Source organism: Anabrus simplex, chromosome 1, assembly GCF_040414725.1.
Source record: "Anabrus simplex isolate iqAnaSimp1 chromosome 1, ASM4041472v1, whole genome shotgun sequence".
In the NCBI taxonomy this organism is placed as follows: domain Eukaryota; kingdom Metazoa; phylum Arthropoda; class Insecta; order Orthoptera; family Tettigoniidae; genus Anabrus; species Anabrus simplex.
The window spans coordinates 1,118,737,319-1,118,751,234 of record NC_090265.1 but is presented as its reverse complement, the minus strand read 5'-3'; the positions used below and the strand labels follow the sequence as shown (position 1 = coordinate 1,118,751,234).

Below are 13,916 nucleotides of genomic sequence, written 5' to 3'. Positions count from 1 at the left end.
GTCCACATACCTACGATGCGGACTTACTTTTCTTGTTAGAAATTACTTGCCTCACCCATATTTTATGAGATCATGATGGAAAAGAGGTTTTTCCTTCTACTGAAATTTCTCCATTTTCCTGATAATGATGCATATGATGGGCAGAGCCTCCAAAACTATACAAGGTAAAGCCAGTCTTTAATCACTTTGTGAAAAATGTTTCAGGAGGCTTACATCTCAGATGACCAGCTATCCATAGATGAAAGTCTTCTTCTATGGAAAGGTCTCCTTGGTTGGAAGGTCTAAATTCCAAGGAAAGGTCCCAGTTTGGAATGGTATCTTATAAAGTTTGCAAAGCAAAAATGGGCTAAGTGTAGAATATGTTGTGGTACACTGGAAAATCAACAGAACTCATGAATGAAGTCCATAGCATTGATGTATCACAGTGTTCCAAGCCGAGAAGAAATGTGTGTACCCTGGCAGATAATCATCTGAAACAAGGGTACCTGTTAGAAATAGATAACTATTATTGCAGCCCTGAATTGTACAACCTATTAAATGAATTCACTACTGATGCAGTGGGGATGGTAAGAAGCAACCGGAAAAATCTCCCTAAGGAACTTATGAGCAAAAAGCTGAAAAAAAAGGAGAGGTATCAGCTGCTTATCGAAAGAAACTCATGGTTCTAAAATGGAAGAACAAGATAAGATGTTTGCATGCTCAGTAATGACCTATGATGCAGAAATATGTACTGTCCCTATCAGAGAAAAGGACAAAACTAAAGAGAAACCTATAGTTTCCATTGACTACAATGGTTCTATGGCGGGAGTTGATCTTTCCAATCAGAACGTCATCAGATACTTCACAGCACAGAAACTGATGAAGAAATATTAACCAGAAATTTTTCTGGCATTTTCTGGATCTCATGGTGTTCAATTCATTCATTATTTTCCAACAATATGGAGGAAAATTCAATCACCTGCAGTTCAGAATTCACCTCATTGATAAAATTCTTGAGAAGTACACAGAATCAACTCCCTCTGAAGTTATGCCTGTCCTTTCAGCTAGACCCTTTCTTGCTGTTCCCAAAGAAAGATCCACTGGTAGGCATTTTCCTGATGTGAATCCACCATCAGGGAAAAGGCTGTATGGTATGAAGAGGTGCATGGTGTGTCTGGCAAAAAAAGGAGAGATGTGAAACAACTACAGGTGCAGTGACTGCAATGTTACTTTCTGTGCAACTCCATGTTTCTGTGCTTAACACATGCAAGAAGCGTAACAAACAGTGCTGAAGTGCAAACTGTGTCATCATCATCATCATCATCATCATCATCATCATCATCTGCAGTTTCCAGCTGTTGGCCAGGTCTGCTTTGCAAACTGTGTAAACAGTTTAAATAATATAATTTGTGAAATCAGTCCTGATGTGTAAATTTCTTGTGATAAACAAGTGATTATTGTGAGAAGACTATCAGAACCAGGCTACAATTTTAAGAACTTACTCTCAAATTATTACTGAGACTGCCAACATTGCATAAACTGTATTTTTCTCAATTGTGGTATTTATTTCAGATATATATAGATTAGTTTATGATAAAGTGTATTTTCAGTGTGTATGTTTTATAATTTTCCTGAAATTAATATGAAAATTAAAACATTCCAAGAAGAAATTTATATTTGTAACATTCAGAAGTTAGTACGAACTTAGGTTGTTTTCCTCCAAAAATAAAAACCTGCAAATATGAACAAATAGGTGAAAAATCAATTTCTATATCAGAAATTTGACTTTTCTTCGAGTTACAAAAATTCGTCCCCATGAGAGTGGAGTTATTCTTTGACATGCTCCCTAGTTAACAGGTTAATTGATATGTGCTCTGTCTCTTCTGCTACCATTCATATCTATTAGATGGCATTACTGCTCAAGATACATTTTATGCAACTGTTCAAAAACTAACCTGTCAACAACAGTTATAATAACTATTTTTCTACAATGAATGATATTTTATGTCATGCATTTTCTATTACTGTGGTCTGGACATGTAGAGACTTCTCTTTAGATTATTCTAGGCTTTATTAAAGCAAGAACATTTCACAGAGAATATTGAAATGATTGTAACCATAGGGAGACAGTAATACTAAAGCATCTATACGTTGGAGTATTTGCCTTTGCATTAAAAGTATTGCAGCCCAGTAGCCAGACAAAATCTCCCAAGTATTCTCTTTCCCAAAATGCTACTTTCTTTTTATACTAATTGTTTATACAAGATATTCTGAAGTGGTATATAAAAGGCATGATAACAGCTTCTCTCCACTTCTGTTAAGATGCAAACCTGCTGAGTTAATCCGAATGCAAGACATCACATCAGACTCACTCTCTTTCTGTTAGGGGTAACATGCCTGAATGTATGGTTATATGCTTCTTATTTGAAAATTGTACATTGTCAGAACTCAGATTAACTCTTTCAGAGTTGGTGCAACATTAAATGAGTAGCAAAGATAAAAACAACTCTGATTTCTAATAAGTTTGTACTACCTATTAATTTTTAAAATTATATTCATTTTATACAAAATTCACATAACAAGACAGGTTAATTAACCAATTAACTCTCTTTTAATTTACATTGATACTTGCAAGATTAACCCTTTCATAATCTTCAACATAAGTAGAGTTAAATTGACATGTAATGTAAATATGACAAAACTGGGCAGAACATAGTGAGCAAAAAATTTTATCATCTTCTTGAATCACAAAATAATTTAATTCTTATAGAAGTTTACCTTGGCTTGGAGAGACATTATTTGATCTACAGTATAGTGTAGGCCTATTGGTGTGTATTTGCTAAATATAGTTACAAAAGAGAGAGGGGCAGATGAAATATATCCTCTCCACAGCAGTTCAGTAGGTGTGCTAAATGGAGAGTAGCGTGGGAAAGAAGCAATGTTCTAATTACATCTTGGAATTCCATATTGTCAGTTCTGTGAACTACCTGTCACCAGATAAGTATCTTATGAAAATCATGTTTTAACTTCAATACACTAAAAGTACAGAGTGATAAACTTACCATTTTGCTTCCGGCCGGGGAATGCCAGATGCACGAACCTCATATACAGTGCTGAGGGATTCGTAGGTAGTCCTGTCTTCCATCTTTGAACCCAAAATCTCAGGAACAGCTATTGTGGTAGAAAAGTATTTATTAAATCAAAGTTTGTATTCAAAGACAGATGCAGTACTGCAACTTGCTTATCTGCTCAGTTCAATTGGGGATTATTTCACTAATGGTTTCTGATTTAATAAATGATAGCCTATACTGAGTTCAGTTTTTTAAGTACAATCATATTTTTTAAGCTGCTTGATTGAAATATATTTCAAATGCTGGGGACCATTATTTGCCAGTTCAATATATCGAGTAAAATCTTAATGTGTTTATTTGTCCTATAAGATCTTATTCTATTGTTTTCAAAGTTCTTAGATACTACATAGAATATGTATTCCTAGAGACAATATAATTCAGGATGATAAGTTAACCACAGTATTTTATAAAAGGATATACATAATAATTCTAGAATAATATGAACATGAACATCCACAGCCTGTTTCCAGTCATTCAAACGGATCAGAAATGGAATGAATGAAGCCCCCATCTAGCAGCAAGGATAGGAATTGTGCCAGGTGCCAAGGCCTGTCGCACTCCTCTGGGGCAATGATTAATGAATGACAGATGAAATGAAATGATATTGGAGTGTGTTGCTGGAATGAAATATGACAGGGAAAACAGGAGTACCCGGAGAAAAACCTGTCCCGCCTCCGCTTTGTCCAGCACAAATCTCACATGGAGTGACCAGGATTTGAACCATGGAACTCAGCGGTGAGAGGCCGGCGTGCTGCTACCTGAGCTGTGGACCTCTAGAATAATAAAGTCACCAAAATATGTGTTTCTATAAAGCTAATTTTTATATATCATTTACATATTTAAATCAATGCAACTCTTAAATGTCATGCTATATAAATTTGTTCTTTAATGTGAACATAAAAATTTTGTTTGGAATTTAATGTTGTTTTATGCTTCTTTGTTCCTTTCATATAAGCAGTACTTAAATCAAGAATATAGTTTTTTCACAACTTTAAAATGCCCTGGAAATTTCCAACTTTCATCGTGATTAGGAAGGGGCTGCCTGGCTGAGAAGGTAAAGGCATGCTCGGTTCGCCCGGAAGGACGTGGGTTTGAATTCCCATCAGGAAGTCGTAAAATTTAAGAAACAAGATTTCCACTTCCGGAGGTGCACATGGCCATCAGGTTCACTCAGCCTACACCAAAAATGAGTAACAGGTTAATTTCTGGGGGCAAAGGTGGCCGGGCGTAGAGCTAATCACTCTACCCCATCAAGCCGAGGTTACGGATAGTGAAAGCCTTTACCTTCCACCCCTCCGAGGGTCTTCACTGCCTGTACGGAGATGACTTTGCTTTTCTTTTTTTAAATAGTGATTAGGAACATATTTGCCTGCTATACGTTGATCCATAGCTGACTGGTCAGTGTCTTGGCCTTTGGACGCTGGAGCCCTGGGTTCAATTTCCTTCCAGGTTCTGGGATTTTAATTGTGAACTGTTAATTCTCTTGGCTTTGGGACTGAGTACCTGTGCTGCCTCACATACCTGCAACTTGCATACCACACACTAATGTGCAGGTTTGTATACATGGCATGTGCCGCCCAACCTCGTTGCAATGTCTGCCTTACAATAGCTACAAGGCTACTAATAGCTACAAAAAATGATTATAGGATTGCTATTTCAACCCAGATAATCTTGAATTATTATTAACATAAAAATCCACAGCTGTATAACTCATGCAAAAAATTTGACAGACTAATGAACTAGTTGTTGAAAGAAACAGACTTTTTTCATTTAAACATCAAATGCTATCAATAACCAGGAAATATGTCTTCAGATAATTTATGAATTTTCCTTACTTTATCTAAACTGTACCAAGGAAACTCCAATGGTTGGTCTTTACTGGACCTGAGTTTTTCCAAATTCAGCTGAATCAATTAATGATGAGACAATGATTAAAAAGTTGGGCTGAGTGGTTCAGACGATTGAGGAACTGGCCTTCTGACCCCAACTTGGCAGGTTCGATCCTGGCTCGGTCCAGTGATGCTCAAATACGTCAGCCTCGTGTCGGTAGATTTCCTGACACATTAATGAACTCTGTGGGACTAAATTCCGGCACCTCGACATCTCCGAAAACCGTAAAAGTAGCTAGTGGGATGTAAAGCCAATAACATTATTATTATTAATGATTAAAAGTAAAAGGAAATAAATGTTAAATGTCCATGAGGTGAATTCTATAGTAATTACTTAAAAGGACTCATTCGATATAAATTTCATTATTGGAGAGGACTGAAAAACCTCACTGTTGAGTAATGTACACTGATATTTTCATATTAATGTTAAAACTTAGATTAAGTTGCACGAAATGCATCTGCCTTTTATCCTAGTAGTTTATATTTCTGTGTATTTCTCTCACAAAATTGTTTGAAATCTTAGGTATTACAAATTTTTGCTTTAGTCTAGAAAAATAATCAGGCAAAATCTTCGAAATCTTTTTCTAAATTTGTATTATAAGGAGAAAACATTACACATTAAAAGAAAGAAAAAGAATAAGAAATAAAATGTACATCTGTGAAAGGGTTTAAGCTATCTGTTAAATTGGTTAATCAACTTTAATTTATATTAAAAGAAGTTTATATTCAAATTAGATTCCTGAGTCAATTATTATAGGTACAACTTACCAATTCTCACTGATGTCCTTGGGGAAGTTAGCGAAAACTGCCATTTGAGAAGCCAGCATACACATATACATTGTTAACGCATGCATCTACAAAACACATAGACCAAACTTACACAACATAAAAGTTATTAGGGTGTTTTGTGTTGGAGAACTACTTTATAACATGGTAGAGGTAACTTATCATTAAAAGAGAGAAGTGTACAATTGAAAAATGTAAGGTTTAGTGTAGATAAAAGTATGCACCAGCTGTTGTAATTCAATGACTTATGTGAAAATATTTGCAGAGCTGCAGCAAGAAAATTAAAGTCATACAGTATTAAATGAATACACAAAAGGCCATAGAATAATCATTGAAAACCCAGGGAATTAAAGTTAAAAATATACATTTCTTTATAATTTAAGACTGGAAGATAACTGGATAAATAACAATATTTTTTACTAAAATGTTTTTACTTGGTTTTATGATGTGATTATTTTTTCATTCCTCAAGAAAAAAATATCACTTTTATCAAATGTTTAGTGTTCAATATAATGAGCATTTAAGTTAGCTGCTTGATTTCAGGACTTTGAAGTATGCTTACAACCATGAAGATTTATTTTAAATTGTGTACGTATTCATGATGTTTACCATATACTGGTACAAGAAGTATTAATACTATTGAGGAGGTAATTTTCACCTACTAAGGTAAAAGAGAATATCTTGGAACAGCAAATTGTTATTTATTATACTATAGTGCATTTCATGGTTGTGTTGCTAGTATGGCATGGTGATCAGCACATCAATATTGACCTATAATTCTCTGCTAGCCACTGCTGGTCATCTGAATAATTGAGTCTACTCACTAAACACCATACAACTGCTGAATATTTTAAGTAAATATCTTTTTAACATTTATTATATTTTCTATACAGTATATGGTATTTGAAGTTAAGAGTCTCTTAGGCCCATACTTTGTCTTGAGGTTAGAATTCAACACAATTTAACACTATTGGGCTCATTTCTGATATTTTATTTACTGGGAACTTCATGATATAATAATTTTATCAGAAGAACATTTTGATTAATGAGAGCAGAATGTGTACTGAATGAATATATTCCATCAGCATTGCCTTCTGGTATCACAAGTAAAGTTAAAAGTTCATCACTGAAAATGTCTTACTTTGGTAGGAAGTATTGATATTGTAATTAAGTTGTACACTTTTGTCCCAAAATCAATAATAAAGAATAACTATTTCTTAATATATTTGCTGGTGAAACATTGTAAAAACACCAATGTGAACTTGATGACCTAATAGTAGGTAGTTCATGTGTTCAGCCTGAGAGCACATTTCATAAGTTTTGAGTGAAACATATTCAGATTCTTCAGTTATTCTGTTATACTGTACTCCTCTGAGAACACTCCTTGGCTGAGATTAATGTTTCTAATAATTTGTTTCATGAGAGAAATTTCCCAACAAATTTTGAATTTTGTATATTGAATTTTATGTGATATCTTCTCCATCTGTCTGGTTACCCATTCATTCCTTTCAAATAGCTGGTATAGACATATACATCACATTCTATATTCTCAGGTTCTTTCTTTTCTGAACCATTACAAAGGTAATTTCTGAAATTTTATTAAAAAAAGATCTAATAGAATACCAAAAAATTTAAGGCCTATTTACTGAGTTTATATCTGTATTCTTAAGAGGCAGAGTGTATGACAATTATCATATTGTTGAATATAACATGTCTGTACTACTTGTACATTTATCTGCCATTCAAGTTATGGTCCTAAAATATTATCAGTTTAGCAATTTAAGATAAAGAAACTATATAGGAACTTTAGGTCCACTTATAAACCAAGTGGTTCATCAGTAACAGTATCAGTAACATACACGAGCAAATGAGAATGAAGATAATGGTAATATTTTATTCATTTTGCAATGTATTCAGATAATTTTTTAAATGTTAAACATAATATCTTGCTTAAGGTCAGATGGTTTTCGACAATTAGTAATGCTGCAAAAGCTGTAACAAACTGTTAGATCTTAGAGCGATACTGCCTTATTATAAAAAATATACTTCTACATGTTAAGTGAATAATTAGGAAAGGGAAGAAAGAGAATTCAATGATCCAGTACCCTATTTACTTTATGAATGTACCACATAATTTAAAATTGCACAAACACCAGGTATTTGACCGAAGGACAATCTGGGCTCACTGATAATCTCAGTTTTATATGTATGGATCAAGAAATACTGAACAAACAATTTGAATTTCCAACCATACATTTAAATAACTGTGCAGATATACTGAATTCTTGAAATCTCTAAGACAATGTCGAGTCTTCAACTTTTATAGATATCTATCTGGTTTGCCATCATACTTCATTTCTAGGATTTCTTGATATGAACAGATGAATTGGTTGTTCAATTACAAACTCAGTAGTGAAATTCAATGTTATTTAAACTTTCTTAACAGTAACTGAGTATTAAAGAGAATAAATGGTAAGAAGCTGGAGAATCTAAATGATCTAAAGGAAAGTAATGAAAGCTAATTATGGCATGTGAATTTTATGAGAGAGAGGAGTTTACTAAGGATAATCATAAATTGTTCATCTTTTGATGAGGGTGATCATTTGGATCCAGAATAGAGTCAGGTTACAATTTCAATAGAATTTTTAAAAAATAAAAAAGTAGAAATTGATCATTGTAATTGCTGTTATTGTCTTCCTTTTCCTGGGTAGGGGACAGGAATGTTAATCACATTCTCAGGTATAGATGGAAATGAATGATTCGTAGAGAGTCCCGAATCTGTATTAGGCCTACTATATTTTTTATTTTGTAGAGTGGAACTTTCCAATTTTGTAGTAAGATCGATGTCTTACTAGGGAGTGTGCCTCTTGCTTCGAATAGCAGGACTATGACAATCCACCGATTGATAGATACTTTGTACTTTGGTGACAGGTAAGGCAATACAGTACATAAATAGTTTGTTGTTCTAGATCCTGGAGCCAGATTTGTGTCTTTTTCAAAGTGAATGGCAGGATCTAAGACCAGTGATTTACTGTCCTTCTCCATGTTTGGTTACCAATTCATTATTTTCAAATAGCTGGTATTGATAAGTTCATCACACTCTATATTCTGAGGTTTTCTTTTCTAAACAATTGCAAAAGTAATTCATCTCTTTCCTAATTGGAGTTTTTTTTTGTAATGAAATGGCATCATGAGTGGTACATGATAGGTTCAGAATGATTCTAAACTGCTAATTGGTGTCTTACAATAATTTAATAGGATTCCCATTTTTGTAATATTTAGTTTTATTTTCAGTGCTATGGATGATTGCTATACAAATATATTAAACATTTCACGAACATTCTGAAACTATCTTGTTCAACATTATTTAGAAAAAGACTAGTTTATGCATTAAAATTAAAAGCAGCTGTTGATATTACAAACTGTTCCTAGAGAGACTTTTATCTCTTACACTCTTTTCTCTCAACACAATTACACACTTTAGTTAATAAAATAGGTACTGGTCAGCTCTAATACCTACAAAAGTCTCAAATCATCTCAATAAAAAGTACATTTTATTTTGAAAAGTAATTCAGAAACAGATGGGTGATTTGCAAAGATGTACTTTGTAGTATAAGGTTTCAAAATGTCCTTCTGAGATGAATAATCTATTTTATACTTTATTCTGATTGGGCTGAAAACAGCAAATGTATATGTTTACACTCCTAATACGGTATACAGTATTCATATATTGAAGTAAGTACATCTGACTGTACATTCAACTAAACCAGTGCTCTTCTGTAGACCTTAATGAGACAACAAAGTTGAATACCACAATCTTTCTTAAGTACTAATCAGGTAGTTAGTACCATCTCTTTAATTATTATGCAAAAGTCCTCTAAGTCTTCCTCATAAAATAAATAAATTTTGTAATATGTAAACCTGCATACTAATGGAAAATACTTCTGATCGGTTGTTCCTACTAATAGTACCAGTACCTTTGTTGTATTCAACCCAATGTATAGATTTCTATACATCACCCATCTGGATCCTCTCAGTTGCATTATAAATAATTTATTAACTCGATGAAGCTTTTCCTTACCTTCAATTAATTTCTCGCCCTCTTTTTCAAGGATTTCCTCCAGAACACTCCTCTGTTTCTGAATGCGTCTTAGGAGAGCTTCTACTTCTGGATCTTCACTCTCATCTGCTAGCATTGCCTTCTCACCATCTTTTCTTTGAGCAGAGGCAGTTTCCATCTTTAAACCTTTCTTAGGCTCTGTTTTGGATGCATCTTTCTGAGCTTGTAATGTTTCATTCTTAACATTTACATCATCAACTTTACCAGTTTCTAACTGCATACCTTTCTGAGGTGCAGTTCCATCTATTTCTATAGTATCCTCTTGTGTTATTAATGCTTCCTTTGGGGAGTGTACTCCACTGACTTTAGCAGTTTCAATTTGTTTAGCTTTCTGGGGTCCACCCAGTTCTGTTTCAGCAGGTTTCTGGCTTAGAAAATTATCTTCAGCTTCTTCTATCTTTCCTTTTTCTAAATTTTGTCCTTTACTAGGCTTTACAGATAAATCATCTTGTAAAGAAAGCTTTTTGACTGGTATATTTTCATGAAGTGCAGTTTCAGCATCCAGTGCACTTGCTTTTTGAGCATTACTTTCTATATTTTTCATATTAGCAATTTGTGTTTCATTTCCATCAACTTGGTCTTCTCTGTGCATTTCTACAGGACTACCACAAGGTGAGAGACTTGCTCTACTGGCTTCATCTTCAGATAATGAGACTATTGACACTCCTCGATCAACTGACAAAAGAACTTTCTTCATTTGTTGTTCTTCATATACACTATCACTGTCTGGTTCCTCTATAAACATTGCAGAACCACCTTTGTGTTTCATGTCATGAACATCTGGAGTCTGTGGCTTGTCACAGCTTATCTCCTCAATAAGAACCCCAGATGTTCTCTTGCCACTGACATCATTTAGGTCTGCCTTCCTTGCCTCATAATCCTCAGTACTCTGCTTCTCAAGCAAGCGGCTAGTTTTTGCCTTTTGATTTGTATCCTGGAGTACAGCTTGCTGATCTGTGAACTCATTTTCAATGTGGACGCAACTTGATTGTTCTAAGAATGTGCCTTTCTGACCTTCTGTTCCACCACTTAGCTCTTCACAGAAAACTTTTGTTGAGCTAGTTTCTGTTAATGTATGTACTGCAAGAGGTCCTGTAATGTTTTAATGGTTCAACAGAAAATTAAAATGCGACTTTGGTTGTGACAAACATGTTTCATATGATTTCTTTGGTAAAACTGTAATGAGCATGTTGAGTTTATAGGGTCAAATTTAGTATACTTCAAATCAACTGAGAGTCAAATGAAGTGAATTAATCGACTAGGACAATATCTATTTTTAAAAAATTATAAAGCAGAAGTCAATAAATTGCATCAACATCCTCTGTTCAAATACATTTGATTGTTGATTATATTCACTGTATTTTTTGGGTTAATCAAACATGTCTTAAGATGTTCCAACATTGAGAAATAGAAAGTGATGAAGGCAACCAAGAATATGAAACATGTTTATCAAGTTTATCAATTAATTACTTAATTCATTGTAATTATGTTAAATATTATATTTATATAATAGAAATATATATAAACTGTTACCAACAATTTTCAATCTAAATCTTCTCTCATAACATTGATGTTGATAAAAATATGCATTGCACACTGAAAGGCGGCAGTATATTTAAGTTATAAGTTATGTACTTTTTTAATGTTTATCAGTATGTATGTATGTACTGAGTTTATACAGTCTCACAAAAGATAAAAATGAAAAATAAAGAATGTGAAAATTAACAATGGAAATTTTTGAGATTAACAAATTATTTTAAGAACCTTAGAAAGATCTTCTGTTTCTACTTATAACATGAGCAATTTTAGCTGTTAATATTTAATACATAAATATTTGCAGTTACAATGTGAGTGTATTTTTCCTAATTTACCATTTATTATTTACAAGTTTATCAATGATAAATGCAGTATCATTTTGCATAAAATTCTATAGATATTCTGAATGCAATGATGTAAGTCATACACCCATGGATAAATATATTTCATGATTTGATAAGTTTCTACAACATAATTTTTTTTCTTGGGATGGTTCAGATCTAGATTCAGAACCTGTATGCGAGATTAGAACTTTAAAATTTTCTACCCTTTTGAAAATATCTAAATAATGATCATAGCTACTGAGTGTACCCTATGTTCATTCTCCTTGAAGAAGCTCGACAACTGTGAAAAATGTATACTAATATACATTTTCTAAAGTATAAACTAACTAGTTCTTGCTTTTCTCATGCTGAGCTATGAAAGAGAATATACAGTAATTAGGATTTTGCTGGGCTGTTGAATTTTGGTCACTTACCTTCAAGTCCATCACTCAGGATGGCCATCTCATGATGTGTGGATGAAGCTACTGAGATTGTAAGTGTGTCCCCTTCACCACGAGAGTATGTAAAACTTTGTGTCTCAAGTGTGACAGCCTTGCCAGCCTGTTGAGCAGTGTCACCTACTGTGGAGGACAGTCAGTGTGTGTAAGAAAAGTTCCTGTAGAAAGGCTTGAGATATGAAGTTGAAAGGAAAAAGACATTAACAAGAGCAGTGGTTTATGTATTGTTTTGAAACTTATTGTACTGATCGTTAATTTTCACAACACTTAGCAAATATCACTAGGCTACTTATGCTGCATAAGACACACAGAACTATAAACATTCATACTGAAGTAGACGTTTTGAAAGTTGCTGAGTTGCTGAGTTATTAGGAACCTAAGTGGAAGTGACAGTATCTAGTATAAAATGAGATATCTTCAGACTTATTTAATTTAAAGACACATAATGCATAATTTCTTGTAACTTTCATTCTAATTTAAATGCTTTTATGTAACAGTCCTTTAGTTTTGACTGGACTCCCTTTTGTCTGAAAGAAACATTTTGTGTGGGCTAATGATCTCCACCACTGAACTAAGGAAATCAAATTTGTAGGCTATATCTGTAGCCCTGTAGATGTATATTTGCACATAATATAATTACAAATAAATATCACTATATTTCCTAACTAAAAAAGAACTTGAATAACATTACTTGAGCTTTCGACATGAGACCCCTAATGACAGGGTTTGTACTCAAGTTGCTGCTTGACAGTTTGTGCCAAGGAGATAGGAGGAGATGGAATGGAACTGTACATAAACAAATCAGACTGTTCCATATGGCCATATGGCACAGGATACAGAGATAAATCTATCTACATTGTGCTTAGTGGAGACTAATGCTAATGGAGGCAAATATATGGTTCCACTAGAGAGCATGTAAAAAGAAGAGTGCTATGGGTATGGGATGCAGTTTACAATTCATGTTAGTTTCAGTACATCCCATGGGCAAAGAGTCTCTCTTCATAATTAGACAGAGCTTAATATTCTTCACAGCACCATCATATATATTTTGAAAGAGAGTTGCTTGATTAATATCTTCTCAGAAAGATTAAAATTCAGTCATTCTCTAAACTTTCATGCTTACGGCTGAGAGAAGTAACATAATTATCAGCTTAAGGAAAGATTTTCTCTCAGCTCTAAAGGAAAGGATAATAGTTTTGAAGGTCTTTATTATTGCTCATACTATAAAGGTGTTCTTTTAATTTTAATTATAAATTAACATTATGTTTCAAAAACAATTTTGGGAGTTAAAACCTCTACTTATTTCAGGCTTTCTGACTAAGTTATTCATTAATGCAAGAACTAATGCTTTAAATATAGATAGGCTTTCCTGTTAATACATTTATTAACACATCTGACATTCAAGAAAAAAATACATCATAAGAAATAAGTAATAGATTTATAATAGACTGTTCAAGGTTGAATAACAATAAAATAACATAAGCTTTGTGAAACAAAAAATTGAAATAGGAGTGATTCTCACATAACAAGGGGAAAGCATATGTTGAAGAAAAAATGCTCAGAAGTTAATAAAACATCAAGTAAGAAAGTGGTTTAGGGACAACAAATAAGAAAATACATCTCATTACCTAGTTCCTCTATCTCTGATCTTTCATGTGTAGAGAAGAAGAGTCATGACGTAAGTTCTTACTTTT

The 13,916-nt window shown here is 33.5% G+C and overlaps 1 protein-coding gene across 10 annotated transcripts in view; it reads right to left on the bottom strand.

The window, feature by feature from the left end:
- Obsc (Obscurin) overlaps positions 1 to 13,916 on the bottom strand; it is a 980,481-nt gene that overhangs the window by 287,666 nt on the left and 678,899 nt on the right. For 8 of the 10 annotated variants that reach the window (XM_068225413.1, XM_068225414.1, XM_067137343.2 and 5 more), the window contains 3 exons: positions 12,199 to 12,345; positions 9,867 to 10,997; positions 3,042 to 3,150 (listed from right to left, as the gene is read on the bottom strand). In XM_068225413.1, the coding sequence (XP_068081514.1) occupies positions 3,042 to 3,150; positions 9,867 to 10,997; positions 12,199 to 12,345 (1,387 nt within the window). The remainder of the gene's footprint in view (positions 1 to 3,041; positions 3,151 to 9,866; positions 10,998 to 12,198; positions 12,346 to 13,916) is intronic. The other 2 variants (XM_067137348.2, XM_067137349.2) reach the window with 1 other exon arrangement.